A 13,923-nucleotide genomic window follows, 5' to 3' on the forward strand; every position below is an offset into this window, starting at 1 on the left:
AGAGCTGCTTGAGCTGTTGTCTCATGACCGTACCTTTTCTTCTAGGTGTGCCAAAAGGCAGGCGAGATCTCTCTGCTGAAGCAGCAGCTGAAGGACTCCCAAGCGGACGTCTCCCAAAAGCTCAGCGAGATCGTTGGGTTGCGCACCCAGCTCAAGGAAGGCAAAAGCTTCCTACGGGAGAAGGAGGAGCAGATCTTGACTCTGAAGGATTCCTGTAGCACCAAAAGCGTCGGCCTGGAGGTCTGCGAGAAGGAACTCCAGCGGAAGATGAGCGAGGTGCAGATGTTGAGGGAGAAACTCAGTCAGTGTGAGCTGGAGGTCTCCAACCTGAAGCAAACCTTGGCGAGCTTGGGAGGCCACCACGGCCACTTCAATAACGAGGCTGCGGAGAAAATTGCCAGAGACCCCTTGGCTTGCGAGAGCGACGAGGCCAAGATGAAGCGGCAGAGCGAGGAACATCTCGGCGCCCTGAAGAAGGAGGTGGAAAGGCTCCAGGCGGAGCTGAAGGCAGAGCGCCAGCAGCGAGAGCAGCAGGTGGCGGACTTTGAGGGGGAGCGACGCACTTGGCAGGAGGAGAAGGAGAAGGTCATCAAATACCAGAAGCAGCTTCAGCTGAACTATGTGGAGATGTACCAGAAAAATCAGGTTCTGGAGCACAAAGTCAACGAAATGACCAGCAAAGTGACCAGCCCACCACACAGCGACGAGAAGAAAACATGGACTCCCTCCAGGCTGGAGAGGATAGAGTCAACGGAGATCTAAAGAAAGGACCGTGTCATTCAAAGTATGTTTCTTCCCCTCCCCTCCTAATTACTGTGCATGCACTTCAGCCGGTGATCTTCCTTAGGAGACTATGCTATCTAACCAGCAGTGTGTGCGCCTGCACCAACCTTCTCCAACATGCTGTGGTGCTCTAGGGGTTACTCAAAGGAAAAATATATATATCTATCTATCCACAGGTGTGCTTTTTGCGATCTATGGAGGACCTGACATTGGGTTTTGTGTATGAGTGGAGATGTGTGGATTTTTAGGGGGTAGGGGGTGTTCCAGATTTTTTTTAATTGTTGTTTTAATTTTTATGAGCTCACTGTTGACAAAGGCACATGGCTAAGTATTCCATTGCCAGAATTTCTCTTCACGCTCTTCTGAGGCCGTCGAGGTTTGAAAGCAACTAGAAATCTTTTTACAAGAGTGTTGTCGTTTTGTTTTTTAGCCGTAGTGGCCAGTCAGGGTTCAACTCTTGCGGTCATGTTACGCGCAGGTCGGCTGTTTCTGAAAACGTATTTGCAGGGCGGTTCTCGTTTCATAGTCGAAGAGTCTCGGGGCACTTGAAAAGGCGATCAAAAGTTTGTTGGTGTAAGCTGCTAGGGATTCCAGCCCATTTCTTCAGCTGTATAGACTGCAACCCACACAGGCAGACTTTAATACACACGAAGGTGTCACAAATGTCATAGGAATGCAAGACGTTCCACTACAGTAAATGGCCTGGAAGCCACAAAAACTTATATCAGTAAAATGAGTTAGCCTTTAAGCTGCCATGAGATTCTGTGTTTTTTTCTGCCACAGACTCACATACTAACCCTGAGTTAGAAGCGCCCCTTTCCCCGGATCAACCCTGGATACCTTAGTCTGTGAAGCAGTTAGCGCCGATAGTACCTTGGAGAAATGCCGATCCATGAGAGAAGCCGGGACAAGTTGAACCGACTTGGATAAGCGAGTAGAACCGGGCAGGACAGATCCTGTTCTGCTCAAGGTGGCAAGGTTTTCTTCCCCTCTCTTAGAAGTCTGAGGAAGTGGACTTTTGTCCACAAAAGCTCACGTTAAAATACAGCAGTTAGTCTTTAAGCCATTAGCAGCCACAACATTTTTTTATCTTCCTTATTTTTTAATGTTTCCTTTCGTTTTGGCCCATTAGGTCTTAGAAGTGACAATCTGTCGTCAAAAGTGGAATTCCTTTCATAAGCAAGAGTTTGTCTGGTTATCCTGTGGTGAGCTCGGCTCGCTTTGGTTTTGCAATTGGTCACTTGGAGGTAAACACAGACTTCATTTGCAAGTCTGACTGCTCGGGCACCGGGCTTTGAAGGAATTCTACACCTTGAGGGAAAACATAAAAGCAAAAAATAGGTGCATAATCGGACCCAGATTGGCTTAAGAGAGGAGGAGCTTTCTCATACAAGATGGTTTTGGTGAAGCAACAGAAATGCAGGCAGACAGGAGCTGTTTACGTGTGGATATAGTTTCCGGATGAGTCACTTTAACCGGGTACACATATTTGTGATCAATTTTTTAAGCAATTGTTTTTCAATTCTTGAGACCGGGGTAGATTTTCCTTGGCAGGTTGTTTCCACTTTTCCCACACTCTTGAACTGAGTTTCTTATCTTATCTTGGTTGGTAAAAGGAATGCTGTGCAAGACAGATAAGAAACTATTATTCATGGACGTGGGATGCAACTCAAATTCCATGCCCTAAAGAGGAAACCAGGAACTAAGGCTAGGCTGGCATTTCAGGAAGATTTTAGCACTGATGTGATAATTGGAACGATAGCGGCATTCTTCTACTAACAAGGCTGCCAAATTAGTGTTGGGGAAATGGGAAAATTATATAGCCGGGCCTCCGGAAGTTCGGTGCAAATCTGCACTGCAAAGTTAATTCCATTCCAAGCTCATGCAAATGTCTGACTTCCCAGATAAGCAAGGGGAACCCATGAACACCGCCTGCAAGGCCTGTCATATCACAGTCCATATCAGATCATGGAAGTAATTACTTACAGTTACTTGTAACTGATTCCCTTGTCCAGCAATAACGTAATAACTACATTGCATTAACGTTGTAACTTAACAAAGAATCACTTCACTCCTTTTGCAGTGTGATAGTAATTTATAAAAGTTACTCCTTTAGTTACAGGGATTTGAAACCAAGGAGGAATATTGCATTACTGAAGTGCTACCTTGTGCTTAGTTATTGTTTGAGCCAACTATAAGAATTGGAGAAGAATTCAGACGTCAGGCATACATAGCTTGCGACTCTTAAAACGTCTGAGGTGTTATTTTTGATCAATGATATTTTGGTTGCCTTTAAGAAACTGGAAAGCAAAGAGATCCTCTAAAAATATCACCAAAGATTATAGTGGCACCTTAAAGTCTATCAGGTGTTATTTGTTGTAAGCTTTGGCCGACGGCAGGAATGGCACCGGATCACATGGACGGGAGTCCCTAGAAGTTATTATGCCAAATGAAACTTTTGGTGCAAACAGAATGAGATGATATCCCACTGGAAAACCTTAAATTCTGTCAAAATACATAGGTGGCTGTAACTCTTTTCAGGGGGCCTTGGAAAGATAACAATAGCAAACTTTCAAAGTAACTTTCTAAGTTCTGGTCTGTATACAGTAGTCTGATATTCCGGTTCTCGTGGTAGCCAACCAGCTGTGTCAAGGAAACTTACAAGCATCTGCTTTCATGGCCTCCTGAAATTGGGACCTTACTTCTAAATACAAAGGTCCCAATCCCTATTGCAAACAAATCCATCTCTATTCCATGAACTAGTCCAATTTTTTTTAAACCCCTATTTTTTAGCCAATAGCTGTTACCCCATTGCTTGACTGCGAATTCTGTTTGTGAATTCCATCAGTTTAGTTAGACGGGCGTCTCTTGTTTTATCTGCCTGCGTTCTGCTAGTGGCCACTTTTGTTGAGAACTCATCCTACATCCTGGACTTTAGTTGAGAGTATGAGAGAAAGGAGACACCATTTTCTCTAGGCTTTAGATGCAATAGTGTTTTCTAACACAGAAGGGACAGGATCTGATTGACAGTCACGAGCAGAGAGATCCACTGAATCAATGCGGCCTCGCTAAGTCTTGACTCCTAATACCATGACTCTCTACTCTGGATGGTTGAATTTACATCAGACTGCTCGGTACGTTCATGAAACAACCATGTCTAGGGTTTAAGGGGGAACCATAACAGCTTATAGTTGAAGCACAGATATTCTTGTGAATCTCTGACTGCAGAATGATGTTTTTTGTGGAAGATTGCAGGCTGCAGAGGCCCTTTGAACCACTTTCAGAATTCATTGTTTGCCTCCTGAATGTGAGATGGGCATTGCCTAAATTAGAGATGTTGCTTCTTAATTGGTGCTTCTTTTCAACATCTAAATAAATCGCCCAGAAGAGACTGTTCTCTAAATCGTCCTAACCTGTAATTAGTCATCAGAGAGAGAGAGAGAGAGAGGCAGGACCAGTTCTTTGTCCTTTTTAAGCCACAGAGGTTGATTCGGCAAATGACATCTTGCAAACCCAAGCAATTTGCTACCCTTTAATGGTGCCCAGAATTTATGATTTGACAGAGTAGCCTTCTTCTCTCTAATAGGAAGGGGCTGGCCATCATGAACAAGCAGTGCTAGCATCAAACTACAGGAGAATCACTGCTGTTATGTCTGTATGTGGAAGTGCTTATTAACTGAAATAGGAAGCAAATCATTTACTTATATGCTGCTACGTTATACAGAGACAAGTGTACTTGGATGTAAATAACTGTTCTGTATATGTATATATATGATTATTAAAACAAAACACGTGTACAGAGAAGGATTTTACAGTAAGAGCAGACCTTTACTGTCTAGAACCGAGTTCCTAGTAAGAAGAGAAAATCTTGGAGGCTTTTTCAAAGCCCCTCTGATCTCCTGTGGTGTCAAGGTCACTGTGTACCTATCTAAGGTTACCAGTGTTCCTGTTTTGGTGTGTGTTTTGTCTACCTGTTGATAAGTCTTGTAGGGGAACCTGAGGGTTTCGGCTATTTTGAAATGTTGGTGTATTGTTGCTTTGACTTGTGACTTGAAGCCAAGTTCACGTGAATTAGACCCTGTAAATCCCCCCCATTCCTACTTCAGAGGCACTTCCGCCTTAGAGTGATTCCCGACGAGAGTTAACCACTACCTACTGGTGTGTTGTTGACCGAAACAGCTAAGAAAAGTGACCTAAGAGGATCCACCAGTTTCCCCCCGTTGAAACAGCACTTTAAAATCTTTGCTTCCAATTCCTGGCCATTGTGACCAAAGAACTGACGGGAGGACTCTTTAGGACGGGTTCCGAACGCTATCTTTATTTTTTATGATGCTGCTGTGAAATGGGCAGATCAGAAACTTAAAAAAGCAAAACACTGTGGTAGAAGGAGCAGAGAGGCATGCGTTGTGTGGCACATGAGGTTTCTGGAAGGCCTTATTGATCCGTAGTATATCAGTTGACGTCTGCCGTGGAATCGACCATGGAATCAACCTGTCCAGGGAACTCCTTCGCTTGTTTGAATCTCCCCTTAATCAGCCTCTCGTGTTTCCCCAAATGTGGGCAGAGGCTGGCTGCACATTTTCAACCATTTCTCTTAGCATCTGCGAGGGCTCTTTGCTTGAAGCAAAAGCTCAGCTTCTCAGGTAACCAGATGCTGCACTGGATTCGTCCCGTCAGAATTCAGTGGTCCGTGATCACCAGCCACCCTTTGGAACGCTCAGCGTTTCTGATGTTGGACCAACGGGCGCATTGCACGGATGACCGATGGCTGTCTTGCCACATGCGCACGGCGTATTCTGGGCTTTGAGGTGCGTGGGGAAGAGTCAGCCCTTCTGCATAGGCGGTGTGTGAATTTGTCCAAAGTGTAAAAAGCAGACCCTTCCTTGATTAAACAGCAGGGAGGAAACTCTTGAGTTTTTGGTGCTGCATGTATGCCACTGTTATAAAATTAAAAAAAAAAACAGTTTCTGGGAAAATAACCACTGTGATTTTGAATAAGATGGGCAGCAGGCCTTGTTAATACTTTATCCCAAGAGACCATCCTTCTCCTCCCATTGTTCTCTTGTAAACTGAGCTGCTCCGGATAGTGAAACTTTAAAACCAACCTTGAATTCAACTTTTTATTGTCTCAGAAGGGACAGAACTCCAGGTTTCCCCACAGAGGTGATTTACACAAGTTTGAGTCTCTTTGTTCCCCCACCCCTACCACCAGTCCCATCCCATAAAAAGAAACTGGGAGTAATTATAGGAGGCCGGCAAGCTTCACTCCCACGACCATCACATGGTTTGGAATGGGGTTCAACAAGGAGAAACCCTGGAGCCAAACACAGCTCACCGGGACACGATTTTTAGTTTCCCACTGGGAAGCAAAAAAATAAATAAAAATAAAATAAATGCTTACACACAGACAGCCCCTGGGTGGCCATAAAGCTTTTCCAGCAATCCTCTTTCTGGTCGAGAGGGGGGCTCACTAGCATCCCCTCTACCCCCAAACTCCCAGGATCCTTTCTTCAAAATGGTACCCCAATTAAACTAGTTGCTGATCAGCAGAACTGGAGGAAGGCAGATCCAATCCACTTAAGTGAGCTTTAGATTTCCATCCAAAGGCCTGCAGGTGTGTGTGTGTGTGTGGAGAACAGGAGATCAGAAGTGTTACCTCAGCAGGTTGAGTGGGATGTGTGGGTTATTATGCCACATGCAGAACGGCATCTGTGGGCTCCACTTCCTACGGCAAAGTTGCTCCAAGAAACATCACACGTGGGGGGGTAAAATATAACACCCATTAGCTGTCCTCCTGGTGCAATAACGTCTCACACCTGCTCGCTTGGGCCTCGCAGCAACTAAAATTACACATGCACAGCTGTCTAGGCAAACCACACATGTAGACGTTTCGAGAGGGCTCACAACCCAAAAATAAACCAGGGAAGTACCATGCCCTTTTTTTTGGCTTGCCCTCCATGAAATCTCGCCTGCCCGTATGTATACATCTTGTTGCCCATCCCGCTGACCTATACTGTTGACACCTGGCCGTGGCCAGTAACACGCCATGCATGCTGCAATGCCATAGTAGGATCTATTGTGTGTATGCCACCTAAGGAAGGAAGGAGCAGGAAAAGCTGCCACATGTCATGGCTCATATATATATATATTTGCCAGCGTTCTGGGGAACGGAATTCCTGCCTTTTATGTTTGGAATACATGGAAGGGAAGGACTTTCCGATCTCAGAAGCTGAGCTGCTGCTATTACTGGCTTCCTCTGCCGTTCGTTCTCAAGCTCCGGCTGGCACAGAATGAAAATAAGCGAAGGAGCGGATCCTGCTCATTTCTGGTGTGTTTGTGTATGTGTTTCTTCTGTTCCAGGATGGAAAGGATGGGGCTGGAACGAATCCTGGTTGGTTGCCTGGGGCAGGGTTCCAAGCCACCTGCCAACAAAAATATTTTGCTCGTTAGCCACCACCCAGGCCAAAAAGCATCTGAGCAAAGACGTTCAGATGGCGCACCCACCCACCCACCCCAGGGATAAAAATATAATCAATCATTAAAGTAACGGGTGATCTCGACGCCTTGCATAATGGCCAAAAACCTGCCAGCTGAATCACATGCCTTGGTTTCTTGGTTATGTGGGCTACTAAGGAGGACGGAAGACTTTTTTCCCTGATTTCTGGGAAGTGGGGTGGTGAATCAGGCCTCTTCCAGACTGAAAATATCTTCTACTTTTTCTGTAGTTTGGTGCCAAACAAGATCGATGTCCCGGACTTCTCCAGGGGGGCGGTTCTACTACGACACTTAATGAAGCTTAAGCTTAGGGGCCCCAATCCTAGAGGAGCCCAAAAGGGACTTTAATCTATATTTTTTGTGGTGATCTGTGTCATGAAACAGCCCCATGGAAATAGACAGCAGTGCTTACCCAGACCTCGCTACTGGTTGAGAATGGGTCCCCATAATAGCTCAAACTTCAGGTGCCCCCCCCCAAAAAAGTGTGTTTGCTACTGGACTCCCTTCTGGAACAGTCCAGAATTTTGCATCTTTTCTGGAGTTTTTCTTTTTTAATTGCTAATCAAAAGTGCAAACCCTCTCCACAGATACAAACTGCAAATAAGGCAAGCCAAACTATTCCAGGTAGGAAGCGACGCTTAAGATCAACTGTGTTTTTGGGAAGAGAGAGAACTTTACATGGTTGGTAGAAAAATAACATTACGTAGTCTAGAAACCGGGGTTTGGGGGAGAACCAATGCTTTTCCTGGAAGAACTCAGTCATTCCAAAGGGAAATTGCAATTTACACATATTTGTAACGGAATCCTTCGGATACACCGATGCTAGCTCTTTTCTGCAGAAACAAAGTGAGATGTGATGGGATCAACCGATATGCATAACGTGGCAGTGTTTTAAACTAGCTGAAGGAGCTCAAAACAGTGCATGGTTTTACCAGCAATAATAACTGCCAATATACATATTCCACATTTTAATGACTGCTGTGTCTTTGAAACAAAACAAGCCCTGCACTGGCCCAGATCAGCAGTTTGGAAGCAAAACTGCCTTGATCATCTTTATTACGTATTTTTTAAAAGCTTCAACCTCTTAGTCTATCTGCTCTTACTGTGAATTTAAGCCAGAAGTGTACTAAATAAAAACTCTTAAATCTATTGTCAAGCGTTGACTGTTGATGGTTCTTTGAACTATGTCTGAGTTTTGCGAAAAAGAAAAAGGGGACCTCCATATATACACATACAGTACATGATAAAAATTGGGGGTGGGGGTGGGGGTGGAGAATTCAGCAAAATTAAATTTACTAAAATTTCAGGTGGCTCCTCTCCAGTTCTTGCATTCAAACATTGTTCAATCAACTTTGCCTTGCCGGTTATTATATTTAACAAACTGAAATAAAGTTTTTTTCTTTGTTTGTACAGCAGAAAGATCCGTTTTTAAATGATTGTTTAAACCTACGGCACATTTCAGTCTGCTGTTCTCTTGTTAATCTTCGTTGGGTTATAAAGATGATAACAGCTGATGCCTTTGGAGTCTTTTCTTAATAGTGTAAATATATATATCTATATAGAGGTCTGTGTATATATGTGTGTGTACATATATAAATATATATAAATACATTATACATGTCTCTGTCTGTCTGTATCTCCATCTGACTGCGAACGGTTTTTATTGGAGTGAAAATTTAAAGAGGGGTGGGGTGGGAAAAGAAAGGAGAAAGACACCCTCTGAAAATGTGATAGCTCTTGCTGTCTCTTTCCTCAAGAGGAACGAGTCTGGCTTTATTTTGATGGCTGGCACAATGGCTGTCATGGCAAAGGGTGTGGGCGTTCATGTGAAAGAGGATTAAGGTGCTGCAAGAAACTCTTGTGTGTGGGTGAAGACATCTTGGCATGCTCTGTGGAGAGAAGGTGGTGCACACATGCACATCCCCGTGGGCAATATCTGAGCAAGGCCACACGGTCCCACCTAGACAGCAGATGGGGGAAAGTTACTTTATTTGGATGACAGTGTCCAGAAGCCACCGGTCGGGTGGTGGGTTTCTAGGAATTGCCACCGAAGCAGATTTATCTACGTTCTGACTTGAATCTGTTCTTGTGGGAATAACATGGTGTGGGAGAAGCTGAAAAGCAACAGGAATGTCAGACTCCTACACAGACCAATTATTGAAAAAGCCATTTTCATTGAAAAGGAAGCCGGCGACCACGTTGCTGGGTGCTATGTCTCTGACAAAGGCCGCCAGCCGCCTGTTTCCGGCTCGACTCTTGGGGTCTTTCAGTCAAAGCGGCCTGAAACACGGACATTAACCAGGGACACGGATATTAACCATTCCTTCAATGTCTACCCTCATAGAAACAGCTTCGGGGAGACAATTCTGTCTATTAAACTCGTCTTCTCTGTTCGCTGTTGTCCTTTTGGTGCTCCCCCACACCCAAAGCAGCAATAATTTACATTTTTTTAAAAAAAATGTGCACCAGGTAATTATATAACATGGATCTCCCTCCTTCTTCCAGGGAGTTCAAAGTGATATATGCACAGCTGTCCTCTTTTCCACCAGTGAGTTTGGTGTCTCAATAGTGATTTGACGCTGGATCTCCAAGTCCCATCCCAACACGTTTACCACTATATACTACATTGGTTCTTGTTCACTCGTTTGTGTGGCCAATGTGGCAACTGACTTGGCCCCAGTTAAGCATTCTCAAGTGCCAGGCAACTTTTCCCCCCACTGGGAGAAGCAGTGGCAGCTCGCCCAGTATGGCGTGACCCTCCACTCCTGCCTGCCCAAAGTCAGACGGCAGCTGTATGTGTGAATGCCTCCCCGCTTTGGCGGGTGTTTGAATCTCCTTCTCTCTCTCTCTTTCTGAATATTCACTTTTAATGGGTCTTCTCATCCTGAGTGGGAAGTGGCCACCCGTCGAAATGGCTGTCCTTTCACACTTCAGTTGGCAGCTGAACTGGGTGGACCCTGGCGGGTGAAGCCGTCGGCAGCGTGGCTCTGATGAGGACAACAGACGAAGAATCGACTCTGGTCGCAATTGTTCCGGGAGCTTGTCGCAGCCTAATTAAGGCCTTTGCTGAACAGCTGATTTAATTAACAGATCTGCCCAGGCATTTCCACGGCACTTAGTCATGGTCATGTCTGAATGCTTTCGCAGAGCTGGGCTACAGGTTCGTAATCACTGCGAGCAATTTGGCCATCTTATTTTTGACAGAACCCAGCTGTAGCCTTGAGTGCTTCTAAAGTGAAATGGAAAAGCCGGGTTTAAATGTTTCGAACACAATTAAGCAGCCAATTATGGAAGTACAACACAACGGCCGGGACTTTATATACACCACAATGAACCTCAGCCACCAGGAATTTGTTGGGTTTCGAGAAATGCCCTTTAAATTTCTTTAGTAAAAAAGAGTCATTTGAATTGAGTCTGGGGCCTGGATGTAGAAAGGAATGTTTGCTGTAAGGAAGTTAACATTAAAAAATTATTTCAGTTGTGGTTACTTATTAGCTTGGCAACTGACTTGCCTTTTCCGGCCCAGGAGTTTTAAAAGTTTAAGCCAGTTTAAGAAATGTTTCAAAGGGATGCTTGAATTTCCCAGGCTGAGAAGCACGCTCCCCGCCCCCCACCAGTCCCGATAATAATTCAACCAAAGGTTGTTTACCGTCACCATCTTTCTGCACTGGCAAAAGTTTTGGTTGCTGAATTGTTTTGCCAACCATGGAATAATAAAGGCAGAACATCTTTGTACAAAATGGAGTTGCTAGGTCAGTAGCATTTCATTTCCTGAGATCTTAGGACCAAAATCTTGGGGGCAGGCCCTTATGAGGTCACAGGTATAGGTTCTTTAGCCATAATTACAAAATGCAGCAGGTCTGAAAGATGTAAATCGTACAGGCCCCTTAATAAACATAAAAGCTAATGTACATACTCCAGCAGCTAGGGTGCGCAACTTAAGGAAAGGACAAAGGTACTTCTAGGCATGTCTAAACAACTTGTACTAAAGAACGACTCTCAACAGCACCCTGTTTCCAAACCTTTAAGATAAAAAACCAGAGACCCATAGAATAACCCCCCAAAAAACTAAGCCCTTGCAATGCATGCAAAAAAAAAAGCAAGTGTCAGCTCTACAATGTGCCACCTCCTGCTTGCCAGCAGTGAGGGTTCATAAAATGAGAATCTGGGAAGAATCCTTGAACTTAATAACTTGCAAGTGATGAATTCCTTGAGATGAGGATATGAGAGAGTTTTCTCACTCGTCCTACCAGTATTCGGAAAAGGAATAGAAAGGGAAAGGAAATCACTGGCTACAAAGGTGGTGTGGACAAGAGGGATTTGGGTTTTGGGACCACGGGCTAAGCTTCCTGGAAGACAGACTGCTAGCAAGAGACGGCTTGCACCTCACGAGGACTTTGGGGAAAACGTGTTCGGCCACAACATGAAGAACTTCACCAGGAGGGCTTTAAGCTGAATTGGAAGGGAGAGGGAGACACAAGCACAGATAGATCAGGGGTGGGCAATTAATTTCTATATTAATTTTTATATTAATATATTAAATTAATATATTGTATGTATTAATATAAAATTAATTAATTAATATATAATTTATATATTAATTAATTAATTTTTATTTTTCATGTGGAAATAATTTCTATTTCCACATGAAAAATCTGAACTGTGTTCGGGGGCCGAACCAACTTTACTTAAAAATAAAATGAAACAGTGATGTTATGATTGTTTTTATTTTAAACTTGTTAATCTTCACAAATACTAAAGAGTTTTTTTTTGCGGTATGTTAAAGATAAGCAACTGATCAACTTTAGACAAAAAACTATAAATGGTTTTGATGTTCAAAACTGTCCACGGGCCGGACAGGAGCGGCTCGCGGGCTGGTATGTGCCCCACTTTGCCCAGGTCTGCGATAGATGAACCCTTTTGCACAATAAGAGGAATGGACCAAATAGTTCTCACGAGGAGTCAGTCATAACATTAACATGAATAATAACTGGATCTAAGCCTAAAAAAACATATTCTGGCACAAACTGCAGCATGTTTCAAAACACATGTTGCAATATATACTAGCACATACTGTTTTCCCACAAGCTTTTATCGGTGTTTTAATGTTGCAATTAAAATACTGATAAAAGCAATTATTGGAAAATTTCAACCTTTTCTTATCAGCCTGATGAAATATAAAGGTTTTCTGTCATTCCTCCCCAAAGGACAGCTATGTATTTCTTTTAAATATCTTTCCTCTGCACAATGCTCTCCTTAATGGAACCCCAGATTCTAATATAAATATAAATACAAGAGGATGCCAACCAACAATCTCTACACAGACTGTCGTGTGCCCTTCCTTTTAAAAAAAGCTTGAAAAAGTAGCTTTTTTGGACTATAACTCCCAGAGAGCTGTAGTCCCTCTCCCGAAAAAAGGAAAATATTGCAACCACAGTCATTTTTAGGAAGGAAATAGTAGAAGTAGTTACTTAAACACTGAGATCACTTCAGTGCAGAAGCAGAGGTTACAGATAAGCCATTGTCTTTATTGTTCCCTGACCAGACAGTAGATGTCATTGTGGCTATTCAGAAGAAAATTCCTTAACTGCTGAAATCAAGGCTGCTATCATAATTTCATTGTATGTGTATATACTTACAATGACAATTTTTTATTATTATTATTATTATTATTATTATTATTATTATTATTATTATTATTATCATCATCATCATCATCATCATCATCATCATCATCATCATCATTCCTTAATGGTAGTTTTAGAAGAAGTAGCCATATCAGTCTGTGCTAGCATATCAGGCAAAAATGATAGATAGATAGATAGATAGATAGATAGATAGATAGATAGATAGATAGATAGATAGATAGATAGATAGATAGATAGATAGATAGATAGATAGATAGATAGATAGATAGATAGATAGAGGGACGGACGGACGGACGGACGGACGGACGGAAAGACAGACAGACAGACAGACAGATAGATAGATAGATAGATAGATAGATAGATAGATAGATAGATAGATAGATAGATAGATAGATAGATAGATAGATAGATAGATAGATAGATAGATCTGCTATATTTTAATATGAGCTTTTGTGGAAGTCTCCACTTCCTCAGACAACATCACTTTAAAATATAGCCTTTTTGTCTTCATCTTAAAAGTTTTCTTTTGTTTTTGCCTGATATTCCCAATTTGCAAATCGGCTTCCTTTCCTGCACCCTCGGCCTTCAAGAGTCAAGCCTAGGATTCCTTTGAGTTCTCCAACATGGCACTCAGCTTGAATCATGTCTCTCCAACACTAACATGCTTCCAGTCCCAATTCCAGGTTAATTATAGCAGCCGTTTTGGCCCTCAAAACAAAACAAAACAAAAAAGGGGGGGCGGGTTTGGCTTCCTGAGGATGCTCTTTTCTCCTGAGCTCTAAAGTAGAAAGGCCAGCCAGCCAACCCAATTGGGAGCTTTCACTGTAACTCATGGATAGCTCAGTGGTTGAGGTCTCTGGCTGTGGAGCCAGAGGGTTGGGAGTTCGAATCCCCCCTGGGCCTCCTTGGCTGGACACTCCATGATCCAGAGAGTCCCTTCCAGCTCTGCACCTCTAAGATTATTAAACTCTTTATTGGGGTGGCATCCCTTAAGTGC

At 43.4% G+C, this 13,923-nt stretch overlaps 1 protein-coding gene across 5 annotated transcripts in view; it reads left to right on the forward strand.

The window, feature by feature from the left end:
- Positions 1–8,892, forward strand: part of LZTS3 (leucine zipper tumor suppressor family member 3) — a 69,494-nt gene extending 60,602 nt beyond the window's left edge. For all 5 annotated transcript variants that reach the window (XM_073002125.2, XM_073002128.2, XM_078394453.1 and 2 more), the window contains one exon: positions 46–8,892. In XM_073002125.2, coding sequence (XP_072858226.2) covers positions 46–762 — 717 coding nt within the window. In that variant the 3' untranslated portion in view covers positions 763–8,892. The remainder of the gene's footprint in view (positions 1–45) is intronic.
- The last annotated feature ends 5,031 nt before the right edge of the window (positions 8,893–13,923 follow it).

The sequence above is a fragment of the Pogona vitticeps genome, chromosome 5, assembly GCF_051106095.1.
Source record: "Pogona vitticeps strain Pit_001003342236 chromosome 5, PviZW2.1, whole genome shotgun sequence".
Lineage (NCBI taxonomy): Eukaryota > Metazoa > Chordata > Lepidosauria > Squamata > Agamidae > Pogona > Pogona vitticeps.